This window comes from Mya arenaria, chromosome 15 (assembly GCF_026914265.1).
Source record: "Mya arenaria isolate MELC-2E11 chromosome 15, ASM2691426v1".
Classification (NCBI taxonomy): Eukaryota; Metazoa; Mollusca; class Bivalvia; order Myida; family Myidae; genus Mya; species Mya arenaria.
Genome location: NC_069136.1, coordinates 21,185,397 through 21,211,312, shown reverse-complemented (window position 1 = coordinate 21,211,312; position 25,916 = coordinate 21,185,397). Strand labels below are relative to the sequence as shown.

The 25,916-nt window shown below is 35.6% G+C and overlaps 2 protein-coding genes across 2 annotated transcripts in view; both read left to right on the top strand.

Annotated features, from left to right (window-relative positions):
• The first annotated feature begins 303 nt into the window (after positions 1–303).
• LOC128219657 (calcium-activated chloride channel regulator 1-like) lies at positions 304–8,088 on the top strand. The gene is made up of 13 exons (XM_052927554.1): positions 304–705; positions 977–1,115; positions 1,499–1,611; positions 2,071–2,197; positions 2,601–2,710; positions 3,108–3,407; positions 4,451–4,660; positions 5,055–5,280; positions 5,403–5,546; positions 5,833–6,039; positions 6,546–6,794; positions 6,940–7,152; positions 7,579–8,088. The coding sequence occupies exons 1-13, from the start codon at positions 682–684 to the stop codon at positions 7,620–7,622; spliced, it is 2,106 nt and encodes a 701-aa protein (XP_052783514.1). The 5' UTR covers positions 304–681; the 3' UTR covers positions 7,623–8,088.
• A 7,709-nt stretch (positions 8,089–15,797) lies between these two features.
• The window catches only part of LOC128219187 (calcium-activated chloride channel regulator 1-like), a 36,793-nt gene continuing 26,674 nt past the window's right edge, over positions 15,798–25,916 (top strand). The window contains exons 1-7 of the mRNA XM_052927000.1: positions 15,798–15,810; positions 16,111–16,191; positions 20,014–20,131; positions 20,448–20,619; positions 20,867–21,005; positions 21,770–21,882; positions 22,287–22,413. Coding sequence (XP_052782960.1) covers positions 15,798–15,810; positions 16,111–16,191; positions 20,014–20,131; positions 20,448–20,619; positions 20,867–21,005; positions 21,770–21,882; positions 22,287–22,413 — 763 coding nt within the window. The remainder of the gene's footprint in view (positions 15,811–16,110; positions 16,192–20,013; positions 20,132–20,447; positions 20,620–20,866; positions 21,006–21,769; positions 21,883–22,286; positions 22,414–25,916) is intronic.

Below are 25,916 nucleotides of genomic sequence, written 5' to 3'. Positions count from 1 at the left end.
TGCAGTGAGAACGTCGAAGGCCACGTGGGGTTCTGTACTAACAGTAAGGCTAGCCCATGGTGTGATACTAACTAGTTTTCATTTCAGCTGCAGTGCGAACGACCAAGGCCGAGTGGGGTTCTATACTGGCTGTACGTCTTGTCCATGGTGTGATACTAACTAGTTTCCATTTCAGCTGCAGTGCGAACGTCCAAGGCCGAGTGGGTTTCTATACTGGCTGTAAGTCTTGTCCATGGTGTGATACTAACTAGTTTCCATTTCAGCTGCAGTGCGAACGTCCAAGGCCGAGTGGGGTTCTGTACTGGCTGTAAGTCTTGTCCATGGTGTGGTACTAACAACGTTCCAGTTTGTGTTTGCATTTACACTGACTGTAAGGCTTGCCCGTGGTGTGATATTAAACCCATTTACGCTTCACCTTCATTGAAAAATTTCAAGGCCGTTGGTTGGTCCTGACTGCAATCAAGCTTATGGTGGAACACAAATGACATACCAGTATCCTAGGGCGCATTGACACCAATTTATTTCCACTTCAGCTGCAGTGAGAACGTTCAAGGTCGTGTGGGGTTCGGTACTAATTGTAAGGCTAGTTCGTGGTGTGATACAAATGATTCAACACGACGTATCCACCCCGGTTGTCGATTCTGTCCTGATCTTACACAATCGGTAGCAGGGGCGTCCATTATGGACAACCAATTCGTGGACCAAGTATGTTATAGAGCTGTTTAGGAGTGTATGGTTGCATACACATATTTTTGTTAAATATGGGTACCTGGCTTCATTATGTTTTTGTTGGATACTAAAACAGTCTAGCTCATTGTTATAGTCACTTATCAATATGTACTATAAGCGGAATGTGAACAATGGGTCGAACATTTTATGTGATATAAAGCGTTTAAACGCGGTTTAACGCGGTTTTGTAATAGCAAAGTGTTGTTGTTTTAATATTGGGCTCGATGGCATTTACTTTCTATTTTAGCTGGACCTGTTTTGTGACGACAGCGAAGGTACACCTGCAGCGAAAAGACACAACAGACTTGCAACAAACAAGCAGAACCTGTACTGTGACCACAAGAGCGTGTGGGCTGTCATGAGGGAACATTCTGATTTTACTGGAGGTATATCACAATTTACTGATTGAAGGTCATTTCGAGGGTCATTCATGCGATCTTGAATGACCTAGTCTAAATAATAATTTCCATGAAGCACATTAGGGATTTCTCTGTCGATTATACTTATTTTGAGTTTTGACTGTATACAATGTAAGGTGAAAGTAAGGAAAGTAAGGTTTGTTTCGGCGTTTAACATTGAGAAATAAAACAAACGATACATACAACGTCGTGAACAATTGGCAAATGGTATCGAGCTTGCAATATGAAATAGCATCAATCGAATAAACAATGTCGTTTCAAAGCAATGTGAATTTTGCATTATAAACTCCACATTTTCTTTGCAGAAAATACAAGGGTAATGTTTAAAATGCTATTCGTTTTAATTGTAGTCCACAGTGAACGTCTCCCCATACACACCGACACTACACCAGTATTCACCGTTTCACAAGAAACAAAGAGCAGAAAGGTGTTTGTCCTGGATAAATCTGGCAGTATGGAATTGGTATGAGGTCTATATTAGATTCCCGTTGTTAAACATAATTCATTACATGTTTTTGCACGAGTTTATTGGTACAAAGGGGACGTTAGAAAGAGGGTTAGATTATAACATTGGGGTTTTGAATTTTCGACAGACCAGGTCAGACCGCAGTCACAGTTACATATCTAGCTGGTTTAACTGATTAAGATTTATATACACCAAACATTTCCCATACCAGTGATTTTGGCAAATCTCTATACACCAGGAGCAGGTTTAAGATAACATAAGATATTTTTATCAATATCCTCAGGGTGTGTCCTTTGCCCAGCCTGATGGGATAAACAGTTTAAAAAATGTATGCCCCCTTTTTTAGTAGCACTAATTTTCTAAATAACTAATAAGAATAAAACACTAAATGACAGTCGATTTGAGACTCGTGCTGTATGTGGCCATTGCCAAAAATGGGTATATCTTTTCATACAGGACACACCAATGAGGATAGTACGCTTGCATGAAACTGGAAAATACATAATAGAAAGTGAAGAGGAGATTTGTGCCGATAGCTACCTCGGAATCGTGTGGTTTGATTCAAGCGCATCTGTCAAGAAAGGTGAAGTGCATCTTTTAGGTTTCGTTGTTATGGTTTTGAACATGTTGTACGATTTCACCCAATCTGATCATAATGAATCAGCCTTATTTTTTTCATATGAAGATCAATGTGAAAACATTTTGTAACGAGATATTCCGCAGATTAAATTGGATCATTATATCAAATTTCCCAACCATGAATCTGTTTTGCACTGGAATAAGTGCATTGACTTTACGTACACTTAATAGAAACGACATCAACCAACAACTGTCTACTTTAATATCTGAACACATAAAAAACACAATTTGTATTGCCAACAGCCTATGTTTATTCTTTAACAACCAGGCATAAACACATAAAATTTAAAATCGAATTTATTGCTGAAATTTTTTAAAATAAAACAAATACCGCCCTCATTCTACAGCTATTACTAAGGTCGATAGTGGAGCCACGAGGGCTGTTCTAGTTGATGCTCTTCCAACGATTCCCGATGGCGGTACATGTATCGGATGTGGACTGAAGCTTGCTATAGATGTAAGAGTTCAATCTCTCAATGTTGATTTGTCTATTAAATTATTAAAAGCATTCTTGCTTTTGTAAGAGAATGGAGGTTCTATAAGAAAGATTTTATCAGAACATTACTATTATATGTATAATTATTAAATAAGTTTGTCAGAAAGAGACCAAAAACGTTATGAATTACATAATAAGCAATATATATAAATTGTTTTTTAAGAATTAAAAAAGTGCTTAAAATAAAAATAGGGTTTTCCTATTATTGGTTATACAATAGTAAGATGCAGTTTCTATTCTAAAAAGAAGGAATTAATGTTAAGTGTAAAGAAAAACTAATATGGCAACCGAAAATTAGTTAAGGTGCTAATATAAACACAAAATTACAGACCACAACTTACATATAGTTTTTCTTCAGGAAATCATAAAAACCTTTCCCACGTCCTCAAAACATTCTGAGATTATTCTTATGTCTGATGGCGAAGAGACGACGAACAATTTAACAATAACAGAGCAAGCAAACAGAGCGAAAGATCTTGGTATACTCATACACACAGTCGCTATCTCAAACCAGTCTTCTGTACGACTCGCCGACGTTTCGAAAATTACTGGTGGGAAAAGTCTTTTTCTGGAGATTGGAGGAACTATTACGTTTGTTTCTGTCTTATCCAAAGCATTGTCGAACAGTATAACCGGGGGCGGATGTAAATCAGAGGAGGTATGATTTAAAAAAAAAAAAGTAAATAGAGAAATTGAGAAAACACGACGTAATCCTATGTCTGCTCGCTCTTTCATACTTCGATACATAACTTTTCTTTGCCTTTGTATAGTAGCCACCTTCGAAAGGGAATAGAAATGTAGGCGCGTGTATATGTGGGGGAAAGTGCCTGTGTGCGTCCGGGCAATTCTGTCCAGAGCATAATATGAAAAGTTCACAAGTACTTCAAACTTCAAATACAAATAGATATCATTGGAAATTATAGCAGTGCACAAGAACCATACCTCATGGTGCAGAATGTTTTTATGCTTATTTTTGTTCGGGGCATATCTTAAAATGCCCTTAAGGTATTAATTCAAATTTTATATACAGATAGAAGTGCAGTGCACAGGAACCATTATTCTGAATGCAGTATATTGAATCGATTGATCTTTGTTTTTTTACTAGTTATTTATTTTTGTCTGGAGCATAACGTGAAGCCGTTGAGGTGTTTGCTTCAAACTGCCTATACATATCAGATAGATCTCATGTTTACTTCAAACTGCCAATACATATCAGATAGATCTCATTAAGAGAAGTGCAATGCATTAGAACTAGCACTCAGGGTGCAGTATTCATTTAGTAATTGTCCATTGTTAAAGTGGTATCCTTTGTCGTAAGGCGAAGGTGATACTGTTTATGGACGATTTTTGATACTACCATAAACAAATATCCTCTGGTCTTTGTATGAGCCATTCTTAAAATGTGTTTTGCATGCAGACACGGTTAACGCAACACAATAAAGTTAGTCCGCATGTACACGCATACGTACTAATACCCATTTGGAGCAACACTTATATTGTTGCACAAGTGATCTAAACGCTCATTTGCTGTTTAAACGCAAGGAATTAGCATTGAATACTTATTTACAATTTAAGATTTAAACATCCATTTTACATACATTTTGATTATAAGAAATTCTATAATGTGACGCATACATTGCATGGGGTACGAACTTGTGCTGCAATGGTTTGTTTTAGATTTAAAATCATTGTGTCTTGTAGATGAGATCAGGGACGTTAAAGAACAGCAGCGTGTTGAATTTTTATTTCACTATCGATGATGGGCTGGGTTTAAACACAACAGTTGTCATATTTCCAAGCAACCCTGGCCTAAACTTTGACTTTGAACTAAGAAGAGAGGAGGGCTTTCTTGAGAAAAGTTTAAATATAAGTGAGACACCGATTATGGCACGGTTGACTGGAAAATTAAGGGTAAGTTCAACTTTCTATAATGCATTTATTGACTTACTTTTTATACAAAGTAATATTATCTTTGTTCTTGTTTCAGTAGAGGACTATTTCATAAGTATTTACAATACCAAATGTGATGCATGTCAACTGTTTTTATTGTTTGAATTTCTAATAGCTTAAGTAACGGCATTAATTTCTAGGCTTTCGCTTAACTTCAGAGGTTTTGCTATAAATGATACGTACATGTTTACAATATTTCGAAAAGAAATAAGGTTAAGACCAAGTTCCGTTGCGAAACGTTAAGGAACAGGACGAGGCGAAAGTCTGCATTAAACTTACACATAGTTTCAACGAAATAATATTGTTAAATCATCCCAAGGAGCCGTCGTTATGTGTCTATATTATATATTTTCAGAAAGGGACATATTTTGTTGTTGTCAAAACAAAGCCTGACACAGCTATAAATTGGGAGTACGATGTGAAATCTAAATCAAAGGATAACCATCAAGTTACCGTAACGACTCGTTTCTCCGACGACGTGGTTTATACGGACGTATTGAAGGGGAATGCTCCTGTTTTGAATGCAAACGTCGTCGCCACGTCTGGATCATGTTTTGTAATTTTACGGGACAATGGAATAGGTTACAATTCTAAGCATTTTACCTGTTTACACAAGCCTAAGTGGTTTATTATTGTGAAGAATATTTTATTCGTCCCAATGATTCATTTGAAGCTCAAATTACATACCTACTAACTTATTTAGGTAAAGACATTACAGCAGGCGACGGAACTTATACAGGACAGTTAAAATGTCCCAAAGAAGGCCGGAGTGAAACCCGCGTCACTGTGAAGGCAAATTCAATCATTATTGTGACTGGCATTGTCGGAGCCGCAACATTAAACCCAGGTAATCACTCAACTCATTTATAAACAGGTTATACAAACGGCACATTGACTTAGTGGCACTTTGTGTTCCAATCGTAAAATGTCCTATTTGGATTGTAGTGTGAGTCTTTTACGTTCAAATAGTATTGTTATGCGGACAGTTATGCCCTTTTATCTCAACATGAATAGGCCTCCCCTAATAGATTTTTCAGTTCCAACGCTATCCGTAATTGTGTTGTATTCATGTTATCAAATTGTAAATTAAACGTACTATGATTATGTTTCAACTAGTGAAATTTATTATTCAGAGGCTTTTGAAGAAATTGTCATTGAGGAAAGTTTTGAAAGGTTTTCACTTGTTGAGGATGCAAATTTATCTCCAACAACAATAGGGGATACTACTTCCCCGGGAAAGATTACTGATCTCAGAATAGAAGATGTGGAAACGAATGGAAACACCCGACATTTTACAATACGCTGGACAGCAACAGGTGACGACAGATACACTGGCCAAGGTACCATGCTTGTATATCTTTGTAAGCTAATCAAAACGCCCACACTAAGAACGACCAATCTTGATCATTTTGTTGTTAAAATATTTAATTAAACAAATGTCAATTTGTATGAAACGTACATAACATTTAGAGTAGAAAATCACACACAGAAACCGCAATATATGCATTAGATGATGACACGGTATGTTTGTTAAATATATGATATTTGGCATGTTCACCTTATTTACCTTGGTAACAACAGCAGGAACCCTTAAAATGTTCAACTTTACAATAATGCTGTATAATAACGCACCATGGCCCTTTTTCATCGCATTCCAAGTGGTAACATGAACGCATTTATAGGCTCACATTGACATAACACATGAATAAGTGTTGTCCACTGAATACTTTATTTGAGGTCAATTTAAATCATTTCTACTTAACGTAATTTCTTTGAATTTAAGAAAGTGTAAAACGAGTATTAAAATGACAATGAAGTTGGATAATTAGTTACCTTTTTATTTCAGCAACAACTTATAAACTCCGCTATGCAAACGACTTAGACAGTTTGTTAAATAATTTTGGAAATGCGCAAGCTCTGGACATTGGTCAACATAACCTTTACCCTAGAGACTCAGGCGAAGACGAGACTGTCGATATTTCTGTAACAGCTGAAAAAGAATTTAACGAGACAGCCTTTTTGGGCATTAGAGCTTTGGATGAGGTTGGAAATGAGGGAGCTATGTCTAATATTGTGTCAATAGTAATAGCAAATGGTAAGTATGACGGTAAGATAAAGTACAATTAAGTCGTAATTTATGTACGTAAGGAAGATATAGAAACTGACAAAACCTGGCATCAGAAGACATAAATGTTTCCAAAGCGCAATAGTTTTAGACAACCGCTTTTTTCCTTTCACAGGATTTAACATTTCCTTCAACGGAAGAACAAATCATACGTACAGTCCTCCTCCTTCTATCATAGATGATGATAAAACCAACGTGGGTTTTATCATTGGTGTTGTTATCGGAACAGCAGTACCGGTTATTATCATCATTGCAACGTGCGTCGTTATAAATCTAAGAAGGCATAAACTGAAAAACTCATACTACATCCGAAATCCACGAAAGGAAGGTTTGTGCACACATTTTTGCAAGTATTTTTTGTTAACGAACACGCTTTTGAGATGCACAAGGTAGACGTTGACCCTGTTGAGAGGCACAAGGTTAATAAAGACTCGGTTGAGAGTCACAAGGTTATCGATGACCCTGTTGTGGGGTACAAGGTTTACAAAGACCCTGTTGAGATGCACAAGGTTAATGCAGACCTTCTTGAAATTAATATTAATATTAATATTAAAGCATTCTGTTGCTAATGAATATCGACGTTTAATTGAAATGTCTTGCAATTAAATTGTACTAAGTAATGTTATGTGGAATTTGAATATTTTGTTCTAAAATAATGTTAAATTGAAAAGTTATACATCGATATATTTATTTGAATCGTGGCGCTATGTTTAATTGAATGTTCGTGTTGTTATGTTACATGTACTGTTTTCAGAAACCGGCGACAATCCGACATTCTCTGAAGACAATCGAGTATAAAACCATCACACACAAACAGCATACGTCTACAAGGGATACCGAAGTCATGTTCAATTGGTGGTTTATTAACGTCATTTGAATTTTCATAAACTTTAGTGTTATCATTTTGAATGTAACATATGAAGCGTTATAGACAATCTGTAGGATGATACGCAATTACGTTTTGTATATTTTACGTATTTCTGTGTTCCTGCTCAAAATACAGTTTAATATATGTTTATGTTTTATTGACATGTTTTTGATATTCGCATGTTTTCCTCACATACATCTTCAAAAGTTAACATGTTTTAACCATAATATTTATTTGAAATAAAAGCATGTGTTCACGTTTGTTTACATGCAAATTGAGTTTTGGAGGTTGTACACGCGCAAAGTAAAAGCGCGAGAAAAAATGAAATCGAATTTGAAACAGTGAACACTAATTAAAGATGGAATACAAGACATATCAAAGGATACATTTACAAAATAAAAATGCAAAAATATATACGGAGTTAGCTTTTTTACTTTTTGATTAAACCAAACATGTTCGCCCTTCACGAGATATTCGTCAATGTTTTTCTTCATTAAATCAATAAGATGATTTTGTTAATATGTCAAAGTTTCTACAAATACACTGTCAATCCAAGGATGATATATTGTGAAAACACAGCGGAAGTGGCTGCGGGTTGCAGAAACAGAATCGCACATTCATTGTACTGGTCAGAAATAAACAATTTGTCTGTTAGTCTATATGCCTGTCTATCTTATTCAGCAGCAAAACAAACATACACGAATTTCGGAAGTGAGAATGTCGTCTGCTTGTAGCGCCCACGTTCTAGAAAGAAAATGATTAAACAAATATTTATTATGAGTGTGACAGATGCAGCTAGAGCGGAATGTTTCTTTTTTTAGCATGATGAAGTTAGTTTTAGCATAAAACGTAATATACGTAGAGGTGGTTAAAATTAAAATGCAAGAACTTTAACTCAAAACGGACAAATTGGATGTTGCAATATCGCAGTTTATGGAAATTATAAATGACCATACACATTGCTACTTAGTTTGATAAAGATGGGATGGTAACTGATTGAGTAAAGGAGTATGCACTGAGAACAATGTATTTGTTTGAAAATTATATTATGCGTTGGTTATTATGGCCGCATTTGGGAAGGACCGAATAATACATAATCATATAAGAGAGAAGATCAAGTTAAGTGTTTTAAATTCTTCAGGGTAAATCATGTCTGTAATGTATGTAGCACGCACAAAAAAATCAGATAATCATAGCGCAGGTGAAACAGGTTAGTCTTTTTCATTCTCTTTGGCCGGGACTTGCATCTTGCATGTGATTAAAATACATGAAACATGTCAATGATAATAATTTACTGGAATCCGTAAATAAAGTTGTGTATTGTATGATGACTCGTGACCGATCCTATAAACAAATCAAATGCTACGCACTAAATAAACAGCTGATTCTTTGAAGTTTAGAATATTAAACACATTGATTCAAACTTATACTAAGACCCACGAAATGTTAGTTCATTTCCCGAACGTTTTACAACATTGTATCAGTTAGAGAATGATAGAAGCTTAAATCCAGTTCTTTGAATAATACGTCTGTAGTAAAAGCTTTATTAAAATCACGTGGTACTTTCAACATAAACTATTGACTATTTCCATATGAGAACTACCCCCTGCGGGAAAGTTGGTAAATTTCCCATGGGGAAATGTTGGTCATCTTAAAGCACCATTAGTAAGTCATCCGTATTAGGAACTTGAACATGCCCAATGCATCTTTTGGGAATACAAACTATTTACAAATAAATGCAAACTGATAACAAATTGGGAGAAGTACAAAACCGCGTCGTTGAACTGTTAATCAGTACTTACAATAAAAATGGAGTCTTATTTTACGTGTTGAAATATATCACTCTATTAAAAGTTATATTTGTGCTTCAGTACTGCTAACCCTTTTTACTGACTGTTTCTCTAGTAACATCAAGTTTAACCCCCCAGTAAATTTACATTTAACTGACCGTTCCAAGGCGGTACCTAACAATCCTTGATAAACACACTTAGCTTTGTGGTAAATGAATAGACAATTAAAGAATTACTATTTTAAACGAGATTATGGCAATAACTATTAGGGCAAATTTTGTAAGAAACACCTGGAAATTCGATGACGGTCACACATTTACGTTATGACTTTATTCGGGATTGTTGGGATAAGAGTGAGGTTGTGCACACAGACTGGTTTAAACCCCCAGTAAATTTACAGTTTACTGACCGTTCCAAGGCGGTACCTAACAATCCTTGACAGACATACCTTGTTGTTTTTAAATAGTATATATGCACTGTGTTGTTTATGGAGTTTTGTGCTGTCGTTCCATGTGTCTAGTTTGTGATGTTTTAAACTTTTGGCTACTGAACTTGTTTCTGTGTTTTTGCATGTAATATAAATATACATAATTAAGGTAACTTTTAGTTTAACATCACTAATCTATTTCTTTAATCTCATTATAATTGCCGTTCGTTCTAGGAACCGTTTGTTATTTCTTAAGCCACCTTTTTTTATTTGTCGAAGACATGACAAATCAAAACGAATATGTGAAATATAAATATGTGGTCACATCAACACAATGTAATTGAGTTGCGTAATAGATTGCATTTTCTTGCACACCGAATATGCGTTTCCGGTGATATCGGGCACGGTATCGGACCATAACGAAATGCTTCTGGATCGTTGCATCCCATTGAATAGTTCTTAAACACAAAGTTTTTCCAAATTTGGGTACCATTATATGATGTGTACATTGCATTATTGTATGTATTTCCGTGTTTTTACATGATTTATTATATCTGAAGACATTAATGCGGTTTTGAATGATATTTTGCAAGTTTCGTTATCAGGTAGTTCGCTCGTGTGTCTGCTTTTCAAGGCAGCTGACATACCTCAAAAAGAAAGCAAGTAGTTCCAGACGTTAAATTACTCAAACCAAAAAACGAAGGGGATATATTGCTGCGTGGAAATACTTTAAAGATCATTTAAACAGTTTTGTATTACTGCTCGAGCGCCAACAGCTTGAGGCTGATTAAATACATCTGGATACAATTTAATCGTTTTTATTAATTTTCGTAGCGATCTTCATAACTCATAAACATGGTCAGAACGTACTGCACAAAAATGAAATCTCATTAAAAAAACTATTTCCAGAATGTCTGTTTCCAATATATTCATGCATTGCTCCTATTTTCAATGTAAACTTAAATTGCAGCCTTGGTATGATGTGCGAGTGTTCGTGTGATGTTATACCAATATTTTAACGCTCTAGGAAAAATGTGATCGTGTCTTGCAATAATTTTGGACAGAATATCGCTTCATTATGCGTATGTTGCTTTTTCTGACTTCCTTCTTCGGGGTTTGTTATGGTGTCACATTAAAAGACAATAAATATGAAGGGATATACGTCGCCATTCAAGATCGTGTGGCCGAAGATCAAATCTTAATCGACAGAATAAAGGTAATCTGGAGTTAATGATCACTATTCTGCTAGCATATCAAAATTATGTTCAAAAGGTAGAAGACGTTTTATGCAGTAAATGAAAATGATTGACATGCTAAAGTGCTGATCTTTTCTATAATAATGTTTCATGTATAGGCTTTGTTATTCCCGGTCTGTATACCAGTTCTTACATGCAGTTTAAGGTGTGATATTCCAGTTTTGTACTAAGTACCACCAATAAAACTCCTGGTCTGGTCTGTCAAAACATCCCCATAATTCAATATAATGTAGATATTTGACTATTTATTGTCAATCTTGTCACTAATGCAATGTTATTATTAATTTATTGTCAACCTTGTCGATGAGGTAAGACCCGATCATTGGTGTTGTGGGTTGAGCCAAGTCAATCAATACTGTATTTTTGGGGGTATCCGATCTTTACTTACTTTTCACTGTGTTAGGCTTGAACGTTCAATTTCGATTTGAGCATCCAAATAATCAATAACTTATACAATCGAAAACTACTGAAATGAGGCTTCGGAAACATTGAAGAGAGTGAGAAAAAGGTATGACATTGTGTTTAACTTAATTCCGTGACATTAATTGAGGTAATTAGCTATGCATTGCATTGAAATAATTTAATGTTTGTGGCAAATGATATATTCCGATGTTGTTATAGCTAAGCTGGATGGAATCATAATTCATACACAGATCAACAAAGCATTCATTTGATAAGAAGCCATTGTTTTTTTTACCCAACGTTTGTTTTGGTAAAACTGTAAAGAACTTCTTTCACCTACTAAAACAATCTCCCGTCCTGTTTCCAAAACATGTAGCGATTACTCTTCTAGTTTTAATAATTTGATGTTAGGTGAACTGATAAACTGCACCAGAATATCTGAAAGGTTCTTCTGTGCGGCTTTCGACATTATATTCGTACTATCTAGCTATTGTTTTTAATGATATCCGAGCGGTCTTTTATAAAAAAAACACCTGCTAATATATATAAATTGTCCTCCTGACTCTTTTGTCTTCTAATCATTAAAATGATTGTATTTGAAAACAATGATTAACTTATAAAACCATAAACATAATTACTAAAAGATTCTTTCTTACAACTTCTAACTACTTCATTAGGTGTAAACCATTTCCAACTATTGTTTTTTCTTTTTAAAATCTAAAATCACTTATCTGATCAAATATAAATAAACATCAATTTTACATCTATAGTGTCTTTCAACGTTACATACTAACATGGCGAACATGGCGAAACTTTTCTACATTCCCTCCGGTCAACATAGTTAACTTCAGGTTAACATAACTTCAAAACTATATGAGTCAGTCTTAACTAAGTCTATTTCAACTTTCAACCCTTATTTAAGGTGATAATTAAAGAAGTCCAACTTCATTGATGTTTGTTTAACCCTTATTTAACAAATTGCTAAATTTTCAAATTCATTTTTTATGACCCTCATTATTAGTGCACCGAGCAGTAATACAACAGTTACACAGTACGATGCATCACTACGACCCGGTCTATAGAAATGTATATCAAAGCCTATCGGTATGCTACACCACCATTACAGGGATTGTGACAACCAGGCAGTTTACTGGGATATTTATTACATGGTCCAAGGTCCAGGTGTTAGCTTCAGTCACAAATGTCATCATAGAACCCATGCGCTGTCGCAATGATGAGAGGAGATCCCTGAAGTCCACTAGTACCCTTTTATCGTAACCTTGTTGACCAATCAGACCCCTTCTATCCTTCAACACACAACAAACTGACTCGATCCTACTCGATCACTGTTCCAATTCAGACTAACAACTCAAAGTAAAATATCGCCTCATACGCCTAAGGACGAGCCCATTTGAACACCATCTTAGGGATATCAGCTATCTTCCGTTTTATAAACTGACTAATTTCCTCTTTTTATGATTCCAAATGATTATAAGACATTAAAATATATCGACTGACAATATTATATAAAATGTAATCTCAAAAGTAAAAATACTACTAAACTTTCTAAAGATACTGTTGCCAAATGGTATTCTCTATTACGAACAATTGACTATTCCACAAGATCTGACTTTCGAATAAGCGTCTAGAACAATGACAAAATTATTCAATGAGACGTTTGATTTAGCTAAAACGCCGTTTAATTGTTTTTTGAGGATGTGATTCATACTTCTGCTATCTAATTATAACCAAAGAATCTTCTGTATTACCTACAACTCATTCTGAAATATATCTGTGTATAATGTGTATCGGCGTTACCAAAACAAGGGGAAACAACGAATGGCAGATGTTACATACAATTTACAATTTCGACACAAAAAATGTGTCTCAAAACACTTTATGATTCACTATCATCATGTTGTTTTTTTATTTAAAAACAGTACAAATTACTTCCATAAACCCCACTTTTGAATTATGTTATATCTGATTTCTTATATTTCTAACCTCTACAACTTCTGCAAGTTCCAAAATCGTGGGCTGTGGAATTCTCTTATGTAAATTATTCCCTAACGGGGATCCAACTTTTTCAAAATCATTATTTTCAATGTCTGAAACATTTAAACACTAACACATACTTACTCCTATTATCAACTTCTTTCCGGAAAATGCAAACGGAATTTAAAGAAATATACAAAAAATATTACAATATATAATATATTATTCCTTTGTAAAGCGTGCTTTACTCTTCATTACAACAACACAGCCTCGCTCTTGTTTATGGCTATGTATGGTTACACGGCAATATGTAGATTGAAACAGGTGATAATTTTAATTTCCCTAGTACTGTTTTTTACTTTACCGGATATTTTGTTTTAAACTAAGGAATCTTTGCTCTTAAAGGTCTAAATATACTGAATAATAATACTCAACATAACAATTTCAAACCTGGCGTCATTTGCCAATCATCTGACGCTTTTGTAAGTGCCACGATGAATTATGGATGTTAAATGTGGGTTTCTACCAAATCGAAATAAATTAAGAGTATTGTTCGCTTAAAGTTTTGTACATATAGTCTAGGTGTCAAATCGAGCAAATGTAATATTGCCGGACAGGTTTGAAACAGTTTGAAAACCGTTACATGTAAAATAATATGCTCAAATTATAAAATTAAAGGGTAAGACTATTTCTTTAACATAGATAATAGATAAGCAGGGGCATAGCCAGCGTTACGCACTTACGAATGTGCGTAACATCAATTTCAAAAATGAAAAAAATAAATAATTATGGCCAAAAATGGCATCAAAGTTGAGGGCTTAGCTAAAAACTGATACCAGAATAAAAGGAAAATCAGCTAAAGTTACTGAGCCTAAATCAATCACTTAGTAACTACAAAGTCGACCGCCTCGAACCTATAAATCCCTCCAAATACACCTCAGAGCTCAACATGTTAGTTCCATTTTCCATTTTTTCCCCTGGGGAGGCCCCCCGAACCCCCACCGGCTACAGGGATATTTCCCCTCCCACATCCTTCCCCTTTCGTGCGTAACATTCAGTAAGGCCTGGCTACGCCTCTGATAAGCTATACAATGATATGGCTGGAAGTCCAGATAATCGTAATAATTGAGCGAATGATGTAAAAACCCTGTTAAATAAGTTTAGTTTCTTTTCTGTGTGGATACATTAAAACTTGAAGAATTTCTATATCGTGTTTAAAAATAGATTGCACGTATGTTTACGACACTTAACAATTCTGTCTGTCTTCTCTCTGGTGATCAATTTCTTTGTCTGATAATAACATTTATTTATGATATCATGAACTGAGTTATTTGAATGCAAAACTTGTCAACTTATTACACCAATACATATTGCATTGGATATTTGTTTAACTTTAGAAAAGTTTCTACCTCAACTCTTAATAAAAAATAAAATTTTGAGATGTTTTAAATTTTAATTTAACATTTTGGCATGCTATTTTGGTTTAAATTTTAGCAGTCTCACGTTGTTTATATTATGAAAACAATACTCAGTATCAAAAAACTTCATGGGGGCAACTTTTAATGACCTGACCAGTTGGATTCTTGTTCGTCAAAAAGAAACATATTTTTGAATCATTTGTTTGTGATGTATAGTTCTCATCTTGGCAGGATTTTTGAATATTATAAAAAGGGAATCAACAGTTGAACCAATGTCATTCTTATATCCGATAAGTATATAACCCGGGTATGCTTACTTAGGGTTTAATATGATTTTGAATGGGACAAAGTGCCTTAGAAGAGGAACAGGGTGAAAAGGGAGAAAAGGGCACATTTTATCGGGCTATGAAGACTAAGCATTCTCTGCATTTCACGGAAAATGTTAGGAATTAGGTTTTATTAGCTTTCATCTGCCATATATGTCAAGATTGTATGAATTTATAATCATTTAACTATTAATCAAAAGAAAAAAAATAGAAATGACATTCAGCATTAAATTCTATAAAGGCAGAAATGTGCCTATGCCTATTCTTGTCTCCATGAGGGCAAAGGGTGCTTACAAAAAAGGACAGGGTGCAGTACCCTTCCATAACGTTTAGCTACAACCCTACACATGTAAAACTGACAGTTGTTGAAGGCACGTGGACATTATGAATAATACACGTTATTAACCGTTTACGTCTGGCGTTTGTTCGTTAACTTACCTCTATAACAGACCTCAAACCTGCATTTTATGCAATTATGATATGATTATATAATGGTTATAGGCAGTAACTTCTCTCTTATTGTACACACTCGTTTAATGGTGGTATCTACGCAAATAAAACAACAACAACACCTTTTCTTTGAAACCGAAAATCAAGTTAATTAGCATATTTAAATTAAGATTTTCTGTTGGGCTAATTACTATACCAACTTTCGCAGCACACTTTTTGCAATCCTCTTTGTTGCATACTGATCAAAATATCATCCGGAAGTCGTCAAACATTTACTCATTTCTCTAGGATATCTTCACTGCTGCATCTCGACTGCTATTCAGAGCTACTGAAGAACGTGTGTATTTCGGTCAGATCAACATCGTCGTTCCAATATCCTGGTCACAACAGGGAGAAGCCCAGCCAGTCAAACAATCCGAGCGCGGACACTTCAAGGTAGGAACATACGTATAAGCACGTTTACATCAATGTCTTTCAAAGCAGTGTCCTGTCATTCAAAAGTTTAACGTGTGCCAAATGCAGTTTGAAGGCTTGTGTAATCATTGTAGCGCAACCGCATCTTTGCAAGATTACTTATACTAGTATTAAATACAGAACTTCAACTATTCCAAATATGCCGAGTTGAGTGCATTATTATACAGCGTATTGGCTCATCCTCCACGCTTTGGCTCAAGCTCTCTGGCTTTTAGCCCCAGCTCAACCCCAAAACAGAGTATTTACATGCTTATTCCTGTAAACAGGCCGTCATTTTTATTCCCGACAAATTAAAAGCACTCGATAATACTGGTTTCATCTTAAATGTAAGCTTCTTGAGTGTAAATTGGTGAAAATGTTCTACTTCCGTTTGTAAACATGCGAGTGCTTGATGGGAGATTCGATCTTATTACTCCATAAGCAATATGTTTACAGAATAACCGAAACGCGTGTGAAGATATTTATATGGCACTGCATTCCCCGATTTCTCAAATAAGCCCTCATAATTGTGATATTAGATAAAATAACACGTCATACTTACCTTTCTTGATAATGTCCGTTCTTTTGCTCTAGCTCTTAAAAGAGCTGGAGCCACTGTTTCGCACCCGTGAAAGTGGAATTTATAATAATAAACTCGTACGCCCAGTGTGTATATAATAGCGTCGGTCAGCTGAAATAGTCATTCTGTGTCTGACCGCCGTCGAGGTAAGTTCAAGCAGTAAACCGGAAATCGCCGTTTGAAGGCTGTAAATAAGATTCTTGACATTCTGGCTGTTGAATATTGATCACAGGGCATTGTAATCTGAGGGATTTAAAGACACCAGGAACTTCATATCTATAGGTTAATCTAGTGTTTCAGTTCAAGTAGCCAGATACATAGGGCATTGCGATCTAGTCTGGTGAACGGAGCTGGTGGCTGGAAACTCCAGTAAGCCTCATACCGTATTGGCTACAGGGCACCACGATATGTGTGCTGACAAGGGTCCAGGCGAGTACGCCCAAGAGATACTGTGGCATAGAATAGCATCCGAAACTTGGCACGTCTTGGGGGTTTCTTTGTGTTCAAGTTCAAGTAGCCAGATACATAGGACATTGCGATCTAGTCTAGTGAACGGAGCTGGTGGCTGGAAACTCCAATAAGCCTCATACCGTGTTGGATACAGGGCACTGCGATATGTGTGATGACAAGGGTCCAGGCGAGTACGCCCAAGAGATACTGTGGCATGGAATAGCATCCGAAACTTGGCACGTCTTGGGGTTTTGTTGTGTTCCTGTTCAAGTAGCCAGATACATAGGACATTGCGATCTAGTCTGGTGAACGGAGCTGGTGGCTGGAAACTCCAATAAGCCTCATACCGTGTTGGATACAGGGCACTGCGATATGTGTGATGACAAGGGTCCAGGCGAGTACGCCCAAGAGATACTGTGGCATGGAATAGCATCCGAAACTTGGCACGTCTTGGGGTTTCGTTGTGTTCCTGTTCAAGTAGCCAGATACATAGGGCATTGCGATCTAGTCTGGTGAACGGAGCTGGTGGCTGGAAACTCCAATAAGCCTCATACCGTGTTGGATACAGGGCACTGCGATATGTGTGATGACAAGGGTCCAGGCGAGTACGCCCAAGAGATACTGTGGCATGGAATAGCATCCGAAACTTGGCACGTCTTGGGGTTTTGTTGTGTTCCTGTTCAAGTAGCCAGATACATAAGGCATTGCGATCTAGTCTGGTGACCAGAGCTTGGATCTCCAGGAGTCAAATACTTGGTATCTTCGTTAGTCACAGAGCATTGTGATAAGTGTTCTGACAGGTGTTCAGGTATTTAATCACTTGTTTCAATCGTAAGGCAAATTAGCCTGAGGAAAATTATATTAAAGAGCGATCCATATAAATTCAACGACACCGATGGAAGATACAGCCGGTACGTTACATCATCACCTGTTTATCAAATAGTGAAATACCAATGCCAATTTAGAGATGTTAATAGCCAATATATAACAATTTCCAAAACTGGTGTAAAAACTAACAGCACAGATACGTTTCGTGACTCATTGTGTTTATATAATTGAAAGTAAATTATTATCTTGTACATGTACAATAATAAAGCAGTTTTTGACTGGAATGCTGCATATTGAGATGAAATCAACATAAAGAAGTGATAAAAACGTAATTTTGATGATGATGATGATGATGATGATGATGATGGTTTGTTACTCTTTTAAAAAAATACACAGGTGTCGTCGTAATTAATATAACCTTCCTGGTATAAAGCTTGACTCTTTTAAACGAGGCATACAGTAGTATGTGTAGTGTAGAATAATTAATATAAGCTTCCTAGTACAAATCGTGGCTTTGAATCACCTTGTTATTAATGATGTTGGTCCAGACATTGAGACAGACAGATGACAAACTCGATGTCTTTCGGCAAAACTATAATAATAATTATCAATTACGCATTAGAAAGAAAAATAAAAGAATTAGATGTATCAATGATTGCCATCCTTGAAAACACCTTCCTTTTCATTATACCCGCATCTGTTTCAAATTATTTTCATGCAGATAGAAGACGGGCAACTGATAACCCCTAGGACATTTGGCAATGATGTTTGTGGGCAAGGAGGAACGTACACTTATCTTCCCTTATCATTCGTCATGAACAAATCAAGGACTGACTTTGGAAAACACGATAAGACTGATCGATTGTGATTGGATGGAAATATGGGACTAAAATATTCCATGTGACTTACAATGTATAATACTCCTTTGTTCAAAACTATGTTAGCGCAATATTTTTATATCTGTCTACCAAGACTTGAATATGCTATCAGAGAAAAATCAGTTTTCATTTACACCCTTCGCGTTGTTGTTGCATTTCCGCGCCAAGATCGACATCAATTACAAGATAGCAGAAAGTAGTCGATGTCGATTACAAGACAGAAGAAAGTAATCGATGTCGATTACAAGATAGCAAAAAGTAATCGATGTCGATTTCAACATAGCAGAAAGTAATCAATGTCGATTACAAGATAGCACAAAGAAATCGATGTCGATTACAAGATAGGAGAAAGAAATCAATCACGATTACAAGATAGCAGAAAGTAATCGATGTTGATTATATATCATTTCGACACACATTATTATTCTACAATTTGGTCGGGCCATAAGTTTTAACAACATTAGATAATGGCCTTCCTAATTATAAAAATCTTGTAAATACCGTTGTGTGGGTGAGTTCGTCTCGTACATCACTCGTACTCCTTCATTACGTTAAAAAGACCAAAGAGCAGAGTATGTATCAGTTCGTCATTGCTGGAATTATGCCAAATAATTTAATTTGAAACCGTACTACTTGTATCATTCCCAGTTGCATTATCAATGAAACACTTTTTAAAATGTGGATGCAACGCACGGATGGTATTGCAAAAATTAAACAATGAAATATAATGCAAATGCAATAAAATAACATTTTTATTTGACATTATTATCTGCCTCAATAGAGTTTATAAGTTTTGAACAATCTGTTTAACAAATACCAAAAGCGAAAGGATTTTTATTATACATTTGCCAGTCGAAATGCGAGACGAATGCATATAAAACATACATGTATAACGAAAACAATGTCCTCATTTTTTACTAATAGAAAATACAATTGTATGTGTATTGAATGTTTTTGTGTCTTGTCTGGAGTGATTTACTGTATTTTAACATAAGTTAATGGTTTTACTGACTTTTCGTTCTACTCTCCTATCATGAAAAATATATATGTTGACGGTTATTTTCGCAGAGAATGTTCTCGTTCACGAATGGGCACAGCTACGGTGGGGCGTGTTTCCGGAATATGGTACTGATGAGGAGTCCAAAGGGCATTTCTACCAAGCTGGAGGGAAGTGGAAACCCACAAGGTAACAGGAATATTCATAAAGGTCTAAACTGAAACTGATTGTACAGCAACAAAAAGTGAATGAAATCATTGTGAACAGACTTATAACTTAACTTCAGAATTTACTATTATCACAACTTATGTCTAATGATGTTCAATTTATTTAATGTATACTTTACCAATACTATATAAAACACTGTTAAAGCAAGAGACCACTATAATTTTAATTCGATTTTATTACAAGCAATTTTAATGTTTTGTATTTGTCTGTTTGCGTACTTTGAAAATATAAAAACCTTATCCTAGTACACGTTGATTCTAACGCATTTCCACTTCAGCTGCAGTGAGAACATCAGAGGCCGTGTGGGGTTCGGTACAGACTGTAAGGCTAGCCCATTGTGTGATACCAATGACTCAACAAGACGTATACACCCTGGTTGTCGATTCTGTCCTGATCTAACACAACCAGCAGCACGGGCGTCCATCATGGACAATCAATTCGTGGACCAAGTATGTTGTAGAGCTGTTCAGGAACGTATAGTTGCATGAAGAAATCATAGTTAAACCTGTCTTCCAAACGTTTCAAGTTTATTTCGTTGGATACCTGTACTAGTCTAGCTCATTGTCAGAATTACTCTGTTAAATGATCCTTTAAAATAACCGTCTGCACCAACGCGTTTAAACGCGCCTTTGTAATAATTAAGACAATTAAATAAAATTATGATTGGGGTTCACTATCATATAAATTCTATTACAGCTTGACCTGTTTTGTGACGATACTGAAGATGCACCTGAAACGAGAAGACACAACAGACTTGCAACAAATAAGCAGAACCTTTACTGTGACCACAAGAGCGTGTGGGCTGTCATGAGAGAACATCCAGATTTTAAGGGAGGTAAATAACTCTTTTATAAACTTATTTAACTTCTGCAAGCATTAATGCGATCTTGAATTTCCTTGTCCAAATGGTAATTCTTATGAACTATGCTTGCCTGATTACTCTGTCGACTTTACCTTTTAAACTTAGGCTATCAATAATTTTAGCTCCTGGTAAAGAAAGAAGTTACGTTTTGGCGTTTAACACTGAGAAATAAAATGTTATTATTATAAACGATATTTAAAGATGCACTGTTACTCCCAAATGAGATTTTCCATATTTAATACAATTGTTTTAATTTACCAAAAAGGACTAATAACTGTCGAAAGCAATGGTTCTTATGAAGGATACTGCGTTTAATTTGAAAAAAGGTGCAGAAAACACGGTATTTCTACCTTCTGAGACAATAGAAGATCACTGTAAATCTTTTAGCATTCACCAATCATTTAATAATTTGGGGTTTTCAGCTATTAAATACAATGTTGCAGTATTGTAATCAGTATCATATTTTCCATAAATGCATTATTTAGTAAGCAGTTAAAGATTTGTCACTCAAAAGTGATGTTTGTTATACATGTGTATGTATTCATTTTGAATAAGAGTGACACTTTAAAACGTCATTTCCAATTGGGCAAATCACGTCGAGCTTATTATATCAGTGTACATCATTGATATAAAAACTGTCCTCTGAAAATATTGTGGATCATGCTGTATACACTCAACATTTTACTCTGTGGAAACAACTAGAGAAGTGCTAATATTGTTATGTGGTTTAATTGTAGTCCACAGTGAACCTCTCCCCGAAAACACCGACACTACACCAGTATTCACCATTTTACAGGAGGCAAAAAGCAGAAAGGTGTTTGTCCTGGATACATCTAGTAGTATGAATAAGGTATGACCTTAACATAAGATCCCTTTCGTTAAAACACTTTGGATATGATTCAACATGGAAGGGTTGTTCATTACAGTTGGGTTTCGATTTTTTGACAGACCCGATGAAACCGCAATCACAACAATATGGATAGGGGGTTTAACGTGGTGTAATTTATATACTGTAACATTTCCCAGAGATTTTGACCAATCTCTCTGCATCAGAAACAGGATGAAGATGAACGAATCTTCTCAGTGTATGTCCTCTTCCTCGCCCGATGAGACAAGCCATTTAAAAGCTGCATTTTCCCTATCTTAGTAGCACTGATTTTCCCAATTTACTATTAGAATAAAACGCTTAAAGATAATCGATTTGAGGTTGTTGTTCTATGTGGCAGCTGCTTAAATGTAACTCATTTCATACAGAGCACACCAAGGCGCATAGTACGCTTGCATGAGGCTGGAAAATACATAATAAAGAGTGAAGAGGAGATTTGTGCCGATAGCTACCTCGGAATCGTGTGGTTTAGTTCCGATGCAAAATTCAAGAAAGGTAAAGAGCGATTTTTCAGTTTCTTTGTCAATGTGTCTTAAAGTTCTGTACGAATTCACACTTTCTAACTATGTTTTATCACTTATAAGATAAATACAACAAGTCAGGCAGATTAATAGAAATTTTATTCAAGATTTAGGCATAGAGGACCACAAAAACAATAATCAATATTAGCATTTAGCAACAGTACATTTAGCAAGCAAACAGTAAGTAGAACACAAATAGATATCAAGCAACATTGATAAGCATAAGTGAAGCAAGCAGACTAAATGTCAAGCAAAATAATATTATACGACAAACAAAACATTACATACAAACATAAACATGCTATGTCATATATATATAAACACAAAATATAATTCACACAAACGCAATCGAAATTAAACATGTAATGATTTTATAATATTAATTATGACGCCAGATTATATATCAAATGATATACAAAATTTAAAATAATATTAAATATAAATTTATAAAAAAAGGGAGAGAAGGGAGGGTTTTTTATATTTCTTCTTAAATAAACGATTCGATCCTAGTTAATTATGTAAGAAAAGACTGAAATAGGCAAGAACCAGGTATATATTCAATAAAGGGGTTTTTAAAACCCGTTCACAAAATTAAATTGTTTCTACTACCCGATTTCCTGTACAAGAAAAATGAATTGCTCTTATATCACACTGAGTAACTGCAGTTAAAAACAAACTTCTTTCAAACCTTCTTGTAAATCAAGACTTCTTGATATCCCTGTATTCAAAATCTGACACACTGCATCATTTTCACAATAAGTTACAACCTTTATTCCTTGCATGACCAAAGTCGTAAAGCTACAACAATTCCAAGTAATTTCAGTCCAGCTATGTCAAAACCATTTTCCAGTACATGAGTTGGAAACTCGGTATGAAAATAACTTCCTTGATAAAAATCTCCACATCCCGACATACAAGCGTCTGTAGACAAAATAGCGTCTGGCATAGACCTCTCGGTATACTCCATGATATATAATCCATTGTACTGGCACAAAATCTATCCTACCATTGAACGTCCTTTGTTACTTCTATGGGAATAGGAACAAGCATATGAGGCAAGAACTCAAACCCTAACCGGCCTTACAACAAAATTAAATTTTCCTATCAACGATTTGAGCTCTCTCAACGATGCCTCCTTCTTAGCCAACCATAACTTCACCAAATAACCTATTTCTGTGAAAAGTTCAGGCGTCACATCCATTGGCATCGTCTTGGCATTTAATAAAACACCTGAAAAAATCATTACTTCCGAAGGCGTTTAAGCTCAAGCCAAATCATCTCCATAATTCAAAATAAAAACTCCTATTCGATACATAATGCAAGCAACTGCATTTATTACTCTTTGACATATTGGTGCTGCTGATCTCAGACCCATACTTAACACTGTGCCACAGAAAATATGCTTTTTTCCAACAAAAGGCTACCAAACTGTAATTGCTAGGACAAATACTTAGTTGTCTTTATGCATTTTTCAAATTCTTCTTAAATAAGAGACAACCTGGACCTGAGCTTTGATTGGCTGAAAAAAATCACCCATTTTGGGGAAAACTAATTACAACTTTTTTCCTAAGTACTAATCCTTCTCAAAGAAATCATTCACATCATATAGCCTTTAGGCATACACAAATCAAACATCACACTACGCTCAGAAGTTTCCTTCTTCGGAACCGAATTCAACTGTGAAACTTTTAAATTTGAAGAAAAGTAATCTGTCTTAAACGGACCTAAAATGCGACAGTCCTTACTTTCCTTTCCTAAATATTTCTCAATTTCATTAGGAAATTCATTAGCACCGCAATGATTTTTGTACTTCCACGAATCAAGTTAAAAGTTCTCTACATCACCTCCTTTAATTCCTATGGGAAACCCATACTTCAAAAAATCCCTAACTAAAAGATCATCATAATCAGGACCAAGCAAACGCCTTATTAATTCAGTGTCAAATCTATCATTAACGGGAATTCTACAACCTTTTAAGTTGTACACACCAGATTCACAAACCCTTTCGTTATGTTTTACCTGATCAATTTTACTATATTTTCCAATTACTTTTGTGACCATGCAAACCGTCCATCTAAAAGAGTGCGTGCAAACACATGTCTCAATATATGAATCCTTTTCAGAATCGACCTTCCACTAGAAACAGGTCAACTAATTCATCATTTGCATTTCTTCTTTCTTTCAAATAACAACAATAATATTAGTTAATTGCGCATGTGGACATGCACTGGAACATTCAGGATGTTTTAATTTTACTTTATCTTTAATCCAACATGATGCGCAAGTATGTTGTGCCAACCTCAATACACCTTTAATAACGAGTATGGGGTGTTTTTGTGAACATTTGTTTCGTTGGTATTGACTTCAAAACCATGTACGATAATTCTCAGTAGTTTCCCCCTTTTCCTTTGACACCTTATTTGCAAAGCTAGGTTTTGAAACCACTTGCTTTTTAACATAGTGACATGACATGACATCAATCTTTTCAACAATTCTTACCTGGCCTTCCTCTCAGACTTAGCAAGGGACAATTTTGAAATTAACTCCCAGCAACAAACCAGATTCAAATCTAACTTATCAAAAGTAAAAGCATCACTTACAGATTTATATCGCAAATGAGATTGAAGATAATTTTCTTTATGAGTTACACGGTCACTTGCTTAAGCCAAAGTGCCAGATCTCTTAGACTTAGTCTTCCTGTTGTTGTTTTTTTATCAGAGCCAGAGTTTCCTCAGACTCCCTTACATTTTTGCTAGAGTATTTCTATTTGTGTTTTAACTTCTTTAACTGAATGCAACTGCTAGTGGTAGTATCACTGCTAGACTCAGAATCGGAACCCCTACTATCAATATCAATGTGATAAAAATATCCAGACCAAGTTAATGAGTTTCTGACTTGGCGTTTTCAAACGCTTATGTTTTCTTAAACCATTTTAAAGTCAAAAGCCTATATCATTTACAAAATCATGTTTCGAAGTTTAGGACAACACCTCACCTCGTAACTAAACAAGTGACTGTTTCTTTTGTCGAATTCTTGCACGAATTTCCTCCACCTCGTTCTTCTGTCTATGTAAAAATTCTTCTTCTTCTTCGAGCTGTGCCAACTCTCATTTCATCTGACGACGTTATTCCACCTCCTACTAGCCTTTAAATCCAGCTACCGCGCCTTCACGTCCCAATACCGACCCGAACTTACACCCACAAACCGACCCCAACATAAACGAAGTCAACCCCAGAACTTGAACGTCACGACTGTCCAGTAATGGAATGTCCGGGAGTTTGTAACCTACAACGTTACCGATCTTAAATGCTCCGTCGTTCCTTACTCCCTCAACGAAAACGTCTGGCCAAAAGAAACAACAATCTTTGTCAACCCCTCCGAAACCTTGTTCCCGGACATATCTGTCGTACAAACGTCCATCGGTACGCAATCTTTGTTTACAACCTTAGCTTTCAAGGAGTCTTCAGTCAGTCCCGT

Excerpts from the sequence above, each read along its gene's own strand:
- LOC128219657 (XM_052927554.1), top strand. The coding sequence starts at position 682 with ATGGACAACCAATTCGTGGACCAA. Across the intron at positions 4,661-5,054 it reads GGTTGACTGGAAAATTAAGG|AAAGGGACATATTTTGTTGT; the intron begins GTAAGTTCAACT and ends ATATATTTTCAG. Across the intron at positions 7,153-7,578 it reads CCGAAATCCACGAAAGGAAG|AAACCGGCGACAATCCGACA; the intron begins GTTTGTGCACAC and ends TACTGTTTTCAG.